At 40.6% G+C, this 17,457-nt stretch overlaps 1 protein-coding gene across 1 annotated transcript in view; it reads right to left on the bottom strand.

Annotated features, from left to right (window-relative positions):
• Positions 1-16,983, bottom strand: part of LOC141012538 (roundabout homolog 2) — an 85,128-nt gene extending 68,145 nt beyond the window's left edge. The window contains exon 1 of the mRNA XM_073486048.1: positions 16,859-16,983. Coding sequence (XP_073342149.1) covers positions 16,859-16,983 — 125 coding nt within the window. The remainder of the gene's footprint in view (positions 1-16,858) is intronic.
• Positions 16,984-17,457: the final 474 nt, after the last annotated feature.

Below are 17,457 nucleotides of genomic sequence, written 5' to 3'. Positions count from 1 at the left end.
CTGTCTATTTATATTTTTAAACTGGGACAGTGTTTGTGTTTTTATGTCTTTATTAACACAACCTACTACTGTTATTTCTATCAATAAAAAATATTATATTTGAGAGAGACTTTTCATTTTGAATACTATGGACTTTTGGAAGAAAGTGTGCTCATTCATTTATAGGCTAAATATAAATCGCTATTTTATCATATTTGTCTTAAATCCAGCTCCATTATAGCAGGTAAAGCACATCCTGACAGCTTGGAGTATTACTGTCAGATACTGTTCCCCCTCTGTTCAATATGAAAGGAGGCTCAGACATCTTTCAAATTCATACTGCTGACTTCTTTCCCCACAAAAGTCCTGTGATTTTCAGGCTAACCATTACATTTGACCATTTACAACAGGAGGAACGCATCCTGACAGCTTGGAGTATTACTGTCAGATATTGTTCCCCCTCTGTTCAATATTAAAGGAGGCTCAGACAAGCATTAAAGACTTAAATAACATTAAACAAAAAATAAATAGTGTATACTTACTTTTTAGAACATACAATTATTATTCAAATTCAATAAATACAAAATTAAATGGCAAAATGTGCAATATTTAACACATCAACAAAAACATCAAAATAATTTAAAAAATGAAACATTCAAAATCAAGGAAAAATAAACTGTCAATAGAAAATTTCTTATTGATACATGAACTTTAAGTTCCTTTCCTTCAGCATGCTGCACATACAAATTTGTCCTATTGTCTTTCCTATTGCTTTTTGTGAACGCGCGCATTTGGTTTATGACCAAATACCTGCCAAAATATCAACCTCAGCTGAGTGTTTTGTTCAGTGCAAATTAGCACATGGTAGCATGCGAACATGTTGAAGTGAGACAGTAAACATTGTGCCTTCTTGAAGTTTGCTTGTTAGCATTGTGAGCATATAAGCATGCTAATGTTAGCATGTAGCCTCAAACACCACTGTGCCAAAGTAGCGCCTCACAGAGCCGCTTATATGGACTATAGTTCAGCCTCTCTCAAAGTGTGGTCCGTGGACAATGCCTGCCTGACATATTTACAATTTATGTAAATCATTGACCGCTATGTGAGAGTACAATTCTCCAGTTTGGAGCCAGACATTGCGACACTGATGTCTCCATTCTTCCCATTAGGACGGCAACAGAGACAATGATGAGTGAGTAGGCGAGGCTGTTTTGCCAGACTGTCATCTAATTAGGCCATAATTTGCAATATACAGTTGAAGTAGACTGATTGTTTTTGGGGACGCTTTGTTTAACGCTGGGTGGTCTGTGATTTTTTTGTTGGCCTTGACCTTGAAAAGTTTGAGCAACACTGCTGTAGTAACTTTGCAGTCTAAGATTTCATAGAAAATACGATATATAAAATACACATTAAAATATGTATGTATAAAACACATTGTTATACAGTAAATTAAACCACCAACAGCATTAACGATGAGTAAAATTAGCATTACTGCAGCCAGCTATAATATTCAGTTATATCTACAGCAGGCAAATTATGTTCCTGCATCATCTATAATATATAATAATGTAACAAAGACAAAGCCCATCTTGGCTGCATCATGTGTAAACTACTTTTACTTTTATACTTTAAGTAATTTTGTTGACTTTCATACTTACATACTCTTGAGCTTTTAAACGCAGGACTTGTACTTGTAACAGAGAAACACTATAATGACAACTTCATATTCTTCCAAAGTGCATGGAGAAGTCTGAGGAGGTCTAAACTCCAGTAAAACTTGTATGACAAACAATTTTATTGCTATATTGTGTAATAAAATGATTTCTTTATACTACAAGTGTTGCAGGAGTTTTGACCTATTCAGCACTTTTCAGAAACGTTGGAATTGACATTGTGATTCAAAAGTTATTTTGGTCTCAAAACTGATTGGCTGCCAAATGCGAGTGTGCAAAGATTGAGCCATTAGAGACTCCAGCAAAGTTTTATAAGTTAACAAGTTGCAGAAATGGGTATGATAATGTCACATAACAGAAGTTTTCAGGGAGATAAGGGATCCAATCACCTCAGGGTGTCGTAAAAAGTTTAACTTCTACACAAGGCCTGTCCGGTTTGAATTAATATCAGCAATTCTAACTTCAGCCCCGCAATTTTCCATAAAGGTGTAGGTTCATAAAATGTTAATGGACTTGATTTTTAAGATTATGATCCTCCGCTATGAGTAAGACTATGAATGTGAGGCAGAGGAGGCAGGGTAGGGACGACAGGATGTATAGAGAGGCAGATTAACAGTGTCTCTTAAACCTACGTAATCTAAACTCTATAAAGACAAAATTACATTTTTGAATGCAACAAATATTGATTATGACAGCATTGAAGATGATTTCGAATTAAGTTTCAGGTTGGTAAAAATGTGTACAAACTTGACTTTTCCACATTAGGATCTTCTTATCCTTCTAAACCAGAAATATGGTGCCTCAGTAGTCAAAACCTGTCAAGAAAAACACCTTTTCTATGAGGACATTACATTTGACATCATGCTCTCACGTGGATTTCCTCTGGGTGTTTCCTCCCTCCATCCACAGACGAGCAGGTCAGGAGTGAAGCTGCCAACAGGTACACAAACATGAGTGTGACTGATTGTCTGTCAGACTTTATTAGCCTTAAGAGGGACTGCTGACCTGTTTACAGTTTTTTTATCTGCAGCCCACACACTGCTCTGATCCTTACAATGAAAAAGAAGCAGGTAGAGGTTGATGAATAAAGGGGGGCAGGGAGGCGCCGGTGCTGCAGGTGTGGACCACTAGATGGCACAAAAGACAATCAACAAATCTGAACTCTTTGCACGTTGTAGGACAGCAGTAATCCATCATTTTGTTGTTTTTTCAGACACTGTAAAGTACAGTGGAACAAAGTGCAGCGAGGAGGAAATGGTCTGTACAAAGAAGTCCAGTCATGCTATCAAGGAGTAGACCGTCAAGGCTAAGTTCACCTTCCAGCATCTGACAGCGAGATAACAGCATCTCAGCCAACTTCAACAATAGGTGCATTCAGGAAGACTGCAGGGAGTGTTTTTTTATCATATAAATAGCTGCTGAAAGTGACACAAATACTGGAGAAATCCACCACAAGACACACGCCTCCAACCACATGCCAACCACTGCAGATTAGATTCTGTCACCTCAGTGTCTTTTCTGCGGTCGTAAATCATTTCCACCCGGCATTGGAGCACAGGTGGTGGAGCAGTCAGTAACATTTCTGCTGAATTCCTTCCTGGAATCTACCTGACCTGCTGGAAATGTAGCTCATCGGAGGGGAACAGGGTCGAGAAGGCCCGAACATGCAAGCTGTGCAGATTCATGTTAGTGCTTCTTTCACACTTAAGCAATCAATTATTCACACATAGCGGTGACATCCAGTTTCTAATGTACAAGTTTCCAGATTTACACATTTTTCACACACACAAGCACACAAAATATAGACACGAAGGCGATGTTGTGGTAAGAAATACACAAGATTCGAGCCGGGGAACTTGACGTCAGCGTCCACACATTCACAACACACCGCATATACTGAAACCATGAAAACACATCTTTTAGTTTTGTTACTACACACAAAAAATCCTCCAAACAACATCCATATTAGTTGAAAACTAACGTTTCTCCAGTTTCAAAAGTCAGTGAATTGCACATTCATATTTGAGGCCACAGGACATTTATTTAAATCAACACTTGTATAAGTTTGTTTTGGACTTCAGATTTCCTCTAACTGGACTGAATGTAGTTCAGAGTACACAAAAGAGTACACAAATCTTAATTTTTTAATATTATTTTCATACTTAAACATCATCTACTTACCTGTGATTGCATGTTGATGCCATTTTAGAAACGAAATTGCAGTTCATGTTCAAGAAAACAAACTATTTTCTATGGTGGAGTGTGAAGGACTGATTTAAGAGTCACACAACTCGGTAGTCTGGTGACACGGCAGCGGATACTTCTGTATCTTTTGCCAGATGGCAGCAGGGTGAACAGACTGCGGCTGGGGTGGGTGTCATCTTCTAGTATCCTTTGGGCTCTGTGCAGACGTCTCACTTCACGATGTCACTGATGCTATGTATGCTGGTACCAGTGATGTTCTGGGCAATAGGGGTACTATAATTACAAAAATACCTACAACACAGTGTAATTTCCTCTTAATCGCCAAGTTGTTGTTCTTTAAGGTCGTGTCTTCTTCCCTTGTACTAACTGGCACCTTTAAGTATGTTATTATCATCCTCACTCTATATGCCAAATAATTACACTATAATATAAGTGTTAAATGCACAGTTTGCCCCTACATACACTGGCATTTTAACACGTCTCAAGCTCAGAATAATTCATAAAATGTTTCATGCTCATTAGTCTGAGTCATGTTTCCTCTCAGCATAAACTGAACCAGGTTTAACCCTACAATCTGACAACAATCGGAGCGGACAGGGGACAGCAGGTTCCACAATATGAGAGCGACATTAATAAATCAGGATTATAACTGCCTGTCAGACAGGAGCTCTATCGGAGCACATCAGAAAAGAAAAAAACAAGACAGGATCCTCTCATCTGTCTTCGTGTGTCGTGACTGAAGTTTGGCGTCTTCATCCGCGTTTTAATTGTGAACTTTAAGCGTGATGCTCTCAGAAAACATGTGAGTCTTAATATCATGTAATAAATCCATTATATGACATTAAAAATACAACACATCGACCCACCTGCATTAATATTTCACCTGACGACCCATTTATTGTGAGCTGAGCGGGGACTCAGACTTACATTACAATGTAAAATCCAGCAGCAGCTCCTGTTCTCTTGTATAAGTGGCTGCACAATGTGCTCCTGTGAGACTTTTACCTGTGACATCGATTCTGCCCTGAATTAGACTTTGTAATATAACAGGTAATGCATGATAATGGAGTTGACATTACATTTATACCGAGCTAAGTGTATTTAAGAGTTGGACTGAGGGAGTTTTTCATTATTTTTAATGTTTCCAGATGTAATACGATGAAGAAAAGTGTGTTCCCTTTTACAGGAAATTTTACAATTTACATAAAGCTGTTAAAATCAGCTTTTTATATAAACAATGGCTCAAGTGACAAATGTCTTATCTCATGACAAAGTGGAGCATTTAGTAGCTAAACAGCCTGATAAGAGCAACATGGCTTCCGCTAGCAGCCTGGCTATCGTCCAAAGCAAAAAGTAAGTAGTAAGTGTGAATGCCTGTCTGTTCACCATTGTTTTACCTCCGTTTCTATCACTCTCCCTCTTCCCTTCCTTGTCTCCTCCATCAGTGGAGTTATTTTCTATTATTTTACAGTGTACAGTTTATTCCAGCTGTTCCATTATTACCTGGGGATAATGACCGGGGAATACAATGTCTCTTCCTGTCTTGGTTGCGCAATGGCGGATGTGCTTCCTCTGTTAAGTCCTTAATTTTTGCGGGAAAAATCGAGCCCAGTGGCAGACTGTAGTGAGAGCAAGGTTTATAGGGAACCAATCTATATATGGATTGTGTCATTTTTCTACAGCCGTTACACTCTACGATCAGTATTTACTTCTATTGTCAGTTTAAGAGAGGAAACGTATCGTGTGTAATAGTTTAACTTTATTTATTTTTATGCTGGTCAGTACAAAACATTAATTTTCTTCCATCAGTTTTAGCAGTGATATCAAAGCAAAGGGTGAATATAATACAAATAAAACCTACAATATTGTCAGAGTGCAGCAAAAATACTCAGAGACAATCACAAAACAATCTCACAGTTCAAGGTACTACACAAATGTTATCAGTAACACTGACCCTTAACGGAAAACAGAGGGATTTTTTTGGTTGGAAGAAGCTTTATTGTAATTTTACAAAATATTCCGTCCTGACACATGAATATTAAAATACACTGTTTTAATGACACTAATATAACATATAATCTGTATGCTGCTGCAACCTAAATCAGAAATAGCAAACTACATGTGAATTATGAATCAAAAATGCATTGCCACGTTTTTCAAGACTGTCATCATTCAGCAGCCTAAGCTTATTTGCAATGCCCGTCCCTAGATGGGCCTTTAAAATACAACAAAAAGTCAGCACAAACTCAACAATACGCATGTACAAGAAGATACAGACAGAGCAATGAAAACACAAACAGCAAAACAGAAACTAGGAAGGAAAATTAGGTCCTTAGCTAGAAAGGTGGCAGGGTCCGCCACATATAAACAAAGTCAAACAGCATGAAACTGTGTTGTCCTTTAAGCTCACTTTGTTTATTCAGTTTATTGAGGCATAAAATTCAGCCTCTTCTGCTTAAACTACAGAATGCCCCTTTAAATCCACTTACCCGTGCAGCAGCCTAATACAGGCTCCAGTGTCTGTGAGTTTATTGAGGAGGTGCAGTGTGTGTTGTGTTGGCAGGGGGCGTCACAGAGCAGCAGGCAGGTGAATAAGCTCCTTCAGTCCTCTGGTACACCGTGAGAGGAGAGGAGAGGAGAGGAGAGGAGAGGAGAGGAGAGGAGAGGAGAAGAGCGACGCACGCTGAAGTGCAGAAGTGGCTTGAACATAAAGAAAGGAGAAGAAAAGACAGAAAAACCTGCACGCTTCTTACCCTCCTGTTGGTTTTTTTGTTTTACAAAGTGAAGGCGAGCGGAGCCTCCGGTGCGCCCCCCGCGATGTCAGCCGCAGCTTGTAGGCGGGATGGGAAGAGGAGAGGCGGCTTCACGTGCGGACGTCTCCTCGCTGCTTTCTGTTAATTGTTACCTGGAGACAATTAGGAAGCAGCGGCCGAGGAGCGAGGAGAGGGCTCGGGCTCAACTTTCAAAAGGAAGCTCCCTTTGCGCTGGATGTTGCGCCATGGAGATAAAAACAAGACTCCGAGCCACGCTGATGTTAATGTGGATCCTTCAAGGTAAGCTAATTAATTCACTCGGCGGGGATTAAAAGCTGCTGCGAGAGGCAGAGTGACACGAGAGTCCGCTGGCTGCTTGATTAGAAACATCTCAAAGGAGATTCAGCTTGAAAGATATGATGAAACCTTCATTTCTAACGCTTTTTCCTGTCATCAAACTCCACTTTTGAGCCAATTAGTGAATAAAAACACAACAAAACTTCTCTTTTATGCAACTTATTCCTTAAAGAACAAGCTGATGTGAGTGTTAAAAGGTGAATTATGATGATTTAAGCCAGTAAAGTACAATAAAACATACTGAATAAGCACTGTTTGTTCTGTACCTGCATGACCTTTAACCTTGGCTGCATTTTTCACTTTGATTTAAATCCTGATTAATCCAAATGCATGCTCAAACTATTAAACTACTACTATATTATTAGCCTGCTCAGATGCCTTACATGTCAATCTGTAATAAAAAACCCCACCTCCCTCCTTTCTTCCCTCCTCAAACACATTTTTTAATCCGAATGCAGGAACAAGCACAGCTGACAATCCATGAAACATGTAATTTTTATTGCTGTGGCTGCTGCTGCTGCTGCTGCTCGTGGTTTTTCTACCAGGGGTCCCCTTTTAAAGCGCACAGCAGAGTACTCTCCATCTTAAGAGGGCATAATGTTGTTGCACGGTTGACTGAGCTCTGAAATTTCAGGGAAGTCGAATGTTGTTGCTTTTATTTTGACTTCTTTTTGATGGTTATTTTCCCTTGCGTAAAGGGTAAAAATAACGTAGAAAGCACACAAGACTACCTGGAAGAGCGGGGACGTCATTTTAAAGATTCTGGACAAGAAATCACAGCTGTCACTTGATGGGCACACAATGGTCATTCAGGCTTTTAGCTGGTATGGCTTTGCACGCACGTTGTTGACGACGGATGCGATGACTGACTGAGCAAATGTCAATACATTTGGTGGAATAAGTCCAAATGTTTGGCTTATAGAAACATTACAATTTTATATGTTTTGTGCAGCTTTTAGTTAACAATATCCCTCCGTTAATCATCTTATTTGGAGCCAAAACTGAGAGTGATATCCAGCTGGATGCTCTTACCCCACACGATCACAAACAAACACAAAAATATTGACAAGATTCGTTAAATTGCCATAATTTTCTTGTTTCTTATCAGCTCACATTCGGCATCGTTTAGGCTAGTTTAGCCCTCAAGGCTCTTCTTCTGGCTCAGCCAATCTTGCTCCTGTCAACTGTGCTGCTGCATCATTTCTTACCAGATGTTGGCTTTCCTCCAGTGTGGAAATCAGAGATTGTGTGTGTGTGTGTCTTTTATGTCAGGATTTGTTTGGTTCACACATAGTTTCACTGAGGAGCAGCACTGGAAAAGAGACAAAAATGGGGCAGTGTATCTATCTTTAACTCACTTTTGAATGTTGTAATTCCTTGGAAAGTCGTAGTTGGCTTAAAATCTCTGTTTTTCTTATGGGATTCTGTATTGTAAAATACCACTGGTGTGACCGAAATGAATCGATTCAGTTTGCAGCTCACTGATGAGCAACTTTAGCTGCTTCTTGTTCTGATGATGGATTTCTTGTCACATTTCAGCATTGTTTGGTTCACATACAATTTCACCATGGGGCAGCACTGGACATGAATGGGAAATTTTTATTTCATTTTCAACTTACTTTTGAAGGTTGAAATCCCTTAGAAAGTCTGTATGTTGTCTTAGAGGACAACTGGCTTAAAATGTGTGTTTTCCTTATGGGATTCTGCACAGAAACCACTTTGGCATGACATACATGTTTTTCCTTTGATTTGGTGGAACTGCTAAATGACATGAAATGAATTCAGTTTGCAGCGGACTGACAAGCAACTTCAGCTGCCTCCCATTCTGATGATTGAATGGATTTCTTAATTTGCATGATGGATTTCTTTTCACATTTGAGGATTGTTTGGGTCAATCTGAGCTTCACTGAGGAGCAGCACTGAGAAAAAAAGAAAAAAACGGGACATTGTATCCATCTTTAACCTACATCTGAATGCTGTAATCCCTCAGAAAGTGTGTACGTTGTCTTAGAGGACACCTGGTTTAAAATCTGTGTTTTTCTTATGGGATTTTGCACAGAAGCCACTGTGGCATGACATTATATCTGCCGTTCTTTGATTCGGTGTAACTGCTTAATGTAATGCAATGAATGAATTTGGTTTGCAGCTCACTGAGAAGCAACTTCAGCCGCTTCCTGTTCTGATGATCGAATTGCTAATTTGCATGATGGATTTCTTTTCTGTTTCAGCATTGTTTGGTTCACACACAGTTTCACGGAGGAGCAGCACCGTAAAAGAGAAAGAAATGGGACACTGAATCCATCTTTACCTTACTTTTGAAGGTTTAAATCCTTTAGAAAGTCGTAGCTGGCTTAAAATCTGTGTTTTTATGATGGACTTCTGCATGGTAACCGCTGTGGCGTGACGTTATATCTGCTGGTCTGTGATTTGGTGGAACTGCTAAATGACGTCAAATGAAAGAAAGATTTCAGTTTGCAGCACACTGATGAGCAACTTCAGCCGCCTCCTGTTCTGATGATCAAATCCCTCATTTGCATGATGGTTTTCTTTTACGTTGCATTGTTTGGTTCACACACAATTTCACTGAGGAGCAGCACTGGAAAAGAGACAAAAATAGGACGTTGAATCCATCTTTAACTCACTTTTGAACGCTATAATTCCGTATAAAGTCGTTGTTGTCTTAAAATCTGTGATTTTCTTATGGGCTTCTGCATGGAAGCCACTGTGACGTGACTTTATTATCTGCCTTTCACTGATTTGGAGTAAACGCTAAATGACATGAAATGAATGAATGAATTCAGTTTGCAGCTGACTGACGAGCAACTTCAGCTGCCTCCCATTCTCATGATTGAACGGATTTCTTAGTTTGCATGATGGATTTCTTTTCACAATTCAGCATTGTTTGGTTCACACACAGTTTCACTGATAGACAGCACAGGAAAACACAAAAATAGGACATTGACTCCATCTTTAACTTACTTTTGAACGCTGAAGTCCCTTAGAAAGTGTGTTTGTTCTGTTAAAGAACACCTGGCTTAAAATATGTGTTTTCCTTATGGGATTCTGCATGGAAGCCACTATGGCGTGACATAGCTGCCTCTCTTTGATTTGGTGTAACCGCTTAATGACACTAGATAGATGAATGAATTCAGTTTGTGGCTCGCTGTTGAGCAACTTCGTCCGCTTCCTGTTCTGATGATCGAATGGAGTTCTTAGTTTGCATGATGGATCTCTATTCACACATCTGACAGCAGCTAAGCCCGTCAAAACAGACCAATCCCATCTGTGAAACGTCATAATTAGTAAATCAAGAAGCTGCAGCACTAAACTGTCTGTCCAAAAGTAGCTCCAGCTGGTATTGATGAAATGGAGCAGCTCATTGGCTTTACATGAGAGGACCCGTAGCTAATTGGCTATTAAACGCTAAAATAAATCTGTTCATACTTTGCTGCCCAGAGGATCATTTAGTTTCTGATGATCTGAGACACATGCCGCACATATTTTAAAAGGTTTATAATCACTGATAGCAGTATGTCACACTCTAGTTGTGCCGCTGCCCATAAGATGGCTCAAATTGGCCTGAGGACAGTGAAAAGGTGACTCGCAGCTGACTGGATATAGAGTTAGGTTAGCATGCCAGCGTCAGCCCCCACTCTTGTGAAAATGCCTTTCTCTGTGGCCTCAGCTATTAAAATATTGTCATGTCCTCAGCTGATTGTGTTCACTGACGGCTGGTTTATAAGGAACCATCTTGGCTCTGGTGCAAGCTGATGTGTGCCAGCCAGCTATATCCCTTTTCACAGAATAACTCACAGAGCTTAGGGTAATTCTGATTATGTATCGCATGATTAACTAAACAAGAAATTAGTCGGTCAGGGTCCAGGATTGAAACAAACAGCATTCCCGGCAGGGTGCTGCATGAGAATTAACTATCAGTGCAAAGCTTCCCTTTGGCTGGCCTCGGCAGCGAACGGAGTTTGGCAATAAAGAGTCTTAGGCATGCAGAGATCTGGAAGATACAGGATGTGGAGGAGTACAAGTCAAAGTCAAAGCTGCCAGTGAGTTTGTACTTGAAGATACCAATATGTTTTTGTGTAATAGAAGGATAAATACAGTAGTTTTTGAAGGGAGTTTGGTAAATTAGGGAAGTAGCTGTAATTGTTGTTGTGTTTTCCAGAGGTTTCCAACACATCTGGCAGCCTTCATCAGCAGTAAAAGTTTTGTTGCCACTAGAGCTGTGACGATTAATCGATTGATTAGTTGTCCACTACAGTGAGCTGTAGCACTGTAGGAAATTAATCACTATCTATTTCTATAATCAGTAATAGTCTATTTCATTCAGTCATTCAGAAGCTGTATTCATTCACGTGTTGACTTAAATACTGTTCATCGTCTGAGTCTTGAGAGGAGAAGTTTAAATGTCAGATAACTTAATGATATTTCTTTAGCTGAGTAAACTTATGAAGAAGAGATATAATTTAGGGATGCACGATGTACATTGGACCAAATTGGGAAACGATTTATATAATTGACTATTTATCGGTATCAGTGAAATTATAGCCAATAAACGGAGCTGATGATATGAAGCCAAATTGCTTTCTCTGACTTAACAAGCTAGGTGTTTAGTTAGGTTTTCACTGTGAAAGTTGGTTGGCTCTCCACCAGTGAACATAGAGAAGAAGGAGATATAAATGTTAAATCACCTATCTTTATCTTATCAGTATCGGCCACTAGAAGCAGGTAATTATTGGCCAGTATTGGCTGAAAAAAAGGGGATTATTAGCTATGCACAATATGGACTTTTTTCAGTCAACACGATAACCGATAACGTACATTTTCCATTATTGTGCCAATGATTTATCTGTCCGATAAAATTTGTTCCAGTTGAAGTCCATTGCAGCACAGGACAAAAAAGTATTCTGCTTTAGGCTGAAGAATCACACAACGTCATAAAGTTAGTTTTATAAACCTAAATTATTTACCAGACTCTCTTCTCAGAGAAAGTGCGTCAGATTTCTCTCCTCCTGCGGGCTAATAAGCTGAAAAACATTAAAAGCGAACACATTAGCCGTCGTTCTTCCTGCAGTCTGCTGCTGAGAAAACATCCTGATGCTGTACATCCTCTGACTCACTTTACTGAGCTCGATTTATCTTCTCTGACTCAAACCGGTGAATTGCCACCAGTTTGGTCGAACGCTTACATTTGTTAGGCTGTCGCAGTGTGGGAGGTTTAACACGGGGGCCTAATTGACCGCAGTCCGCTGTGTGTGAGCCGCGAACGCACAGAAAGACCCCTGCAGAGGTGCACACACTGATTAGAGGCAGGCAGACGGAGACGGTGCCACCTAAAGGATCGTCTCATGTAAATCTAGGTCAAATTAATTGGCTCGCGCTCGCCGCAAAATAAAGACGACGACGACTCTGATTTTTATGTTCCTGCACAGACAACAACTGCCACATGTTCAGCTCCACACTCCATCCGGTGACAGCTACTGTAGTGGAGGCTGACAGGTGTTGATTGAAGCTTTGCGTGCAGCCTCAGTGAGCTAATGTGACTCTGAGGAAAGTCTGAATGTGCTGAGTGAATGTTGATGGATGTGTTGACACAGTACAGATTTTTACACTCAGTTATTTCAACTCTTAAGTGACAGGAACAGTCTGTCTCTATTCCAGCAAAAAACAATTTCTGTTTATATTATGCATGCGATCATTGCGCTTGTTTTCACATCCTCGTTGCAGTCGGCAGCTTGTGTTTCCTTCGCCGCTGTAGAGGTGATATAATTATATTTTAGCTGATGCGCATCAGAAAAACGCTCCATGTTTCTTCAACATCAAACAGAAAAATACAGCTCACCATGTTTCCCATTATGTTCACAAAAACTAATCAGCATCTTTCTCGCTGAATGGATCACTTTGATGTTTTGGTACTGTACGGCATTATGATCTGCTGTCCGCAGCACACTCTTAACAGTCCAGTCATCGTCACGAATAATTTAGAAGTGACTCAAACTCTGACTGTAACCAAGAGGCGTCATGTAACCATCACTAACTCGCATCATCATCATGTCTTCATGTTCTTTGTTTAAACTGTTCAACTTCTTTAACAGGGCGGGAGAATTATCAGCTCTGTCAGTAGCCCAGTCCAACCAATCAAGGAGGATACCTTCATCAATAATAGTCCAATCAATTAGTTTAATTATCTGGGAAACATTTCAGCGAGGGTGCATTGGAAAGGAGTTGCAGCGGATGCAAGGGCATGTGAGATGTGAGGCCTATACACAGTATGCATACCTCAGATTTAAGTTTTGGTTGTCATGAGATTTTGTTTAGTTTTTCTTTCGATTACTATTGAATGCAGATATTTTATAGCTTCAAACACAAAGTAAAGATAATTTTGACAACCTTGTGTCAGTGCAGCATGCATTATGTATATGTTCACAGTATGTATAGAGAGAGAGAAGCAAGCACCTGTGTCCTAATGAGTTTCCCCTCCACATCCATCCACCTATTAGCTCTACCTGCTCATCCCTAGGAGGGTCAGGGGATACTGGAGCCAGTCGGGGTACACCCTTAATAGGTCGCCAGTTCATCAAGGGGCTCACACATGGAGACAGTCATTCACACCCGTATGGGCAATTTAAAGTTGCCAATTAACCTGACCTGCATGTGTTTAAAGGGGAGGAAACCTGGAAGAACAGGCATTCGGAGAACATGCACAGTGACAGTAGCGCCTGGTATGTCCCAGGCATATCTTGTCATCATCTTTATTGATCATTATCAAAGGCTGCTGTCACCGCACAGGTAGAGATAGGCAGTGTGCCCCCGGCGTATTATGACGTAACAGTAGTTGGAAATGCTTTAGAGGAAGAGGAGAGAGCCATCGGTACAGCTAAACAAGACACATGTTAAGGCTTTGTCCCAGTTTGTAGTGGCCCTCCAAAATCAGGGGGGGGAATTATGTCTTGATGCAGAAAAGACAATAAGCAGAAATTTAAAACCCAGTTCTCCACATTATGATAGCCTGGAGCAATTTTGTTATACCAGGCCACACGTTTCTTAAAGCTGAACCAACTGGACGGTGAAATGTTATTTTTTTACAGTATGTGTCTGCAGTATACTCGCATGTATTTTGCTATTCCAGACCCCACCTGGTGAACTTGAATTATTGAAATTAGCTGAAGAGAGGGCTGCTGCTTGTCATACATGATAAGATAGTGTCACTCAGCAGTATAGTGACCTTTTAAAATTGACCTTTAACTGCTTAACAAAAATCTCTACCGTTTTATTTATTTAGATGGAACTTTTCCCCTCACAGCAAAAGTGTTTATAAAAGGTAAACTACATTTACTGTTTACTGTATGTATCTCTATTAAAGAGACAGGTGGGGGCTGATACTGTAAATAGGACCAGAGGGAAACTTAAATGATGTCTGTCAAAGAAAAAATAATTACAGTCTTGATAATATGCAAAACCCTAGAGGATACGTTCTCCTTATCTGGTGTGATATTAACATTCTCACGCAGCCGTAACGGACAGCAGATGCCAAAAGAAACAAGCTTCTCTTGTCAAATACAAAGAAATGTGACAGGATGTGAAAATACTGTACAGTATGTAAGAGACACTCAGGTTGAGTCACTGTTTCATGTACACCACTGTACCGTATCTTTGAATGGTTTCTCTCAATTGAGGCTCTTCCTGAACTTTTCCGTTTAAACTGAACAAGCTGAAAGCAAACATGTGAAAAGACGGGAAATGAAGTGTAACATTTGCCCTCAGAGGTTATATGTTTCAAGACAAGCTGTTAGATAGATGCAGATGATCAGCGGGTAGATTCATTCACCATGAATCATTAGTAAACCTGAAGCTGGGTTAGCTGCAACCACAACTTACTTAAATGACAGTCGACATTTCAACTCATTAACTCCCACTGCTCACTTTGTGGCTTCAAGGTCCAGTGTGTGGGATTTAGGGCTACAATAATGTTTTCATTCACGTATAATCACCTGAAACTAGCTTGAGTTTTCGTCCAAAGAGTCCGCCATGTTGTGCCGCCATGTTTTTTACAGAACGGACAAACCAAACCCTGGCTCTTGAAAGGTTATTTTGTTGTTGAGGGGTGTTCAGTTGGTTGAATTCTGCAACCTTCCGGCTAGATGCCACTAAATCCTACACACTAGACAATTAAAAAAACAGTTCCTCCTCCGTTTCACAGCGATACTCGTCTTGTCTGGTGTTATAAATCCACTGCCCCCCTTAAGAGCAAGGAGCCGTCGCCCCTCCCTAAAAGCCCAAACTCACTCTCAGCCAGGTTGTGGCTTGTGTAGTTCATCTCACTCAGGTCTCATGTTGGCAAAAACCCCTGTCAGGACCAGCCGCTGCGGGAATTTTGATGCGCGTTTATCTGTTCTGTCACAGTACCAAAGCTTGGAGCGGCAAAACAGTACAAGAGGGTCAATTTAAGTACTCCTTTCTCACATTTTATCTGTAGAGGCAAAGTCACGAACCACCGTGGGACCTTAAAAACCATGAACGATAGAGAGACTAAAAATGTGTTTGAATTGTGCAATGAATTATGCATATGTAACTTTTTTCAATATGAGAAAGTCACAGTTTGTTGTACAGCTAATGAAATATAAGACTTTGAAAATAGGTAATTATAAAGACTACACTCATCTCTTTTAATGATCACCAAAACCCAGAACTGAAACTTTGTTGAGCCGGCTTGCTCACAAGATTCACTAACTCTTTAGTTTTGCATAACTGCAGTTGTCAATATGACCAGATTTCTTGTGATTTTCACCTCACTGGGCAGTTTTACACAAACCTTTATGACAAACTGCGTCTTTCTTTACTTATCTTTTAAATTCACGAACATCATATGTGTGATTCATGGCACCACTCAAACGGGCTCAAACATTTATTTGTGTCACGTTATTGACTACTGTACATATTAGGGATGGGCGATATATATCGTTGGCGATAATATCGTCATTTTTTTTTTTGACGATGTGCAAATTTCCATTATCGAGTACTCGATAAACTCCTCACATCCACTTAATACACGGTGCAGCAGCGCTCTCTACAGCATGGCAGGATTCGCCCCACCCCTCGACCTCTTGCCTTCGACCTCTGAACCCCGCGACGTCTCATAACAACAACAACAATGGCGGACTACGCGCTTGTGTTCGTGTTTCTTGCAACATACTCGCCTTGTAGTCGAGTGTGAGTCGCAGCATCAGTTCGACCTCATTATCGGTCCACACAAATGATTCTGGTTTCCTTGCACTAGCCATTTTTGTCTTCTTCTTGTTGGGTTCGGTTTCTCCGTCTACCGTCTGTTTGTTTACAGCGCGCAAGCTTTTTGTGCTCGCGCCGTCTCTTCTCCGTTTTTGGTGAATTTCAAGCGCCACCTATAGGCCTGGAATATGAACTACAGCATTTTCAGTCGTTTTCAGTGGATCGGTCTGGACACAAATATTCTTGAATTTTAAAGGATATCGACTGATTATCGTTATCGCCAAAATCCCCCAAAATATCGAGATATTATTTTTTGCCCATATCGCCCACCCCTAGTACATATGTATTCTGAAATAAGATCCCATGGGGAACACCGGAGGGGGCTGGACTTCACCTCTCTTTACCACATCAAAACAGCATTTTGATACACATATTAGACATTTGATAGAGGAAGTTAAGTTGTCTGGTAAAAAGACGTTTCTATCAGTCAATATTGACCAAAATAATCGCGATTATGATTTTTATTTAGAGGTTGTATATAGAGCTTGTCGTAGAATTACACTTAGAAATATTCAGTGCAGTGACTCATAATGAATCGCAGGCTGATTGAGCGTGCGATCGCTGTAGACTGACAGGTGTTTCACCCGTTGTCACCTCTCCATCCTCATGTGGCTAATGATGTGGCTACTGGTGACCAGTCCGGGTTCGTCCACCACTGAGATGAGACTATCAGGACACTTTCCAGTCTTCCCACTCTGCCAATTACGCCATATAGTCATCGTGCTCTTTAGTCTTACCTCAGTTTACGGTACCTTTTTAAAGCATCTGAGTCATAGAAGATCTGCGAAGGGAGAAGCATCCAAATGAGGTGCGTTGCTTTGGTACCAGGTTTCCCTGCTGATCGAAGCCCATAAATGATGCATCTCAGAGGAGTGTGTCATTTACACCCCAGGCGTAGGCGAGGGTCATGGCGATTTAGACCAGGTGCACCCTGGGAAAATGGCACACACTAATGAGGTCGTTAAATGAGACCCTTGGTCTTGGTAGAAACACGTGTGTGAACTTCAGAGACCCGGCATCAAAACACACGCACACACACACACACACACACACAACGCAGGGCCACTAACCAACGTCTGCAGCTACATTTGATTTGCCAAGAGGCATTTATCTTGAGATCTGAGACAAAGAAATCCTATTAATGCTGGTGCTCGTGGGTCGAGAAAGGCGTTCTGCAATTCATCACAATTACT

This window comes from Pagrus major, chromosome 2 (assembly GCF_040436345.1).
Source record: "Pagrus major chromosome 2, Pma_NU_1.0".
Lineage (NCBI taxonomy): Eukaryota > Metazoa > Chordata > Actinopteri > Spariformes > Sparidae > Pagrus > Pagrus major.
Note: the sequence above shows the minus strand (reverse complement) of the source record. Positions and strands in the feature narration are given on the sequence as shown.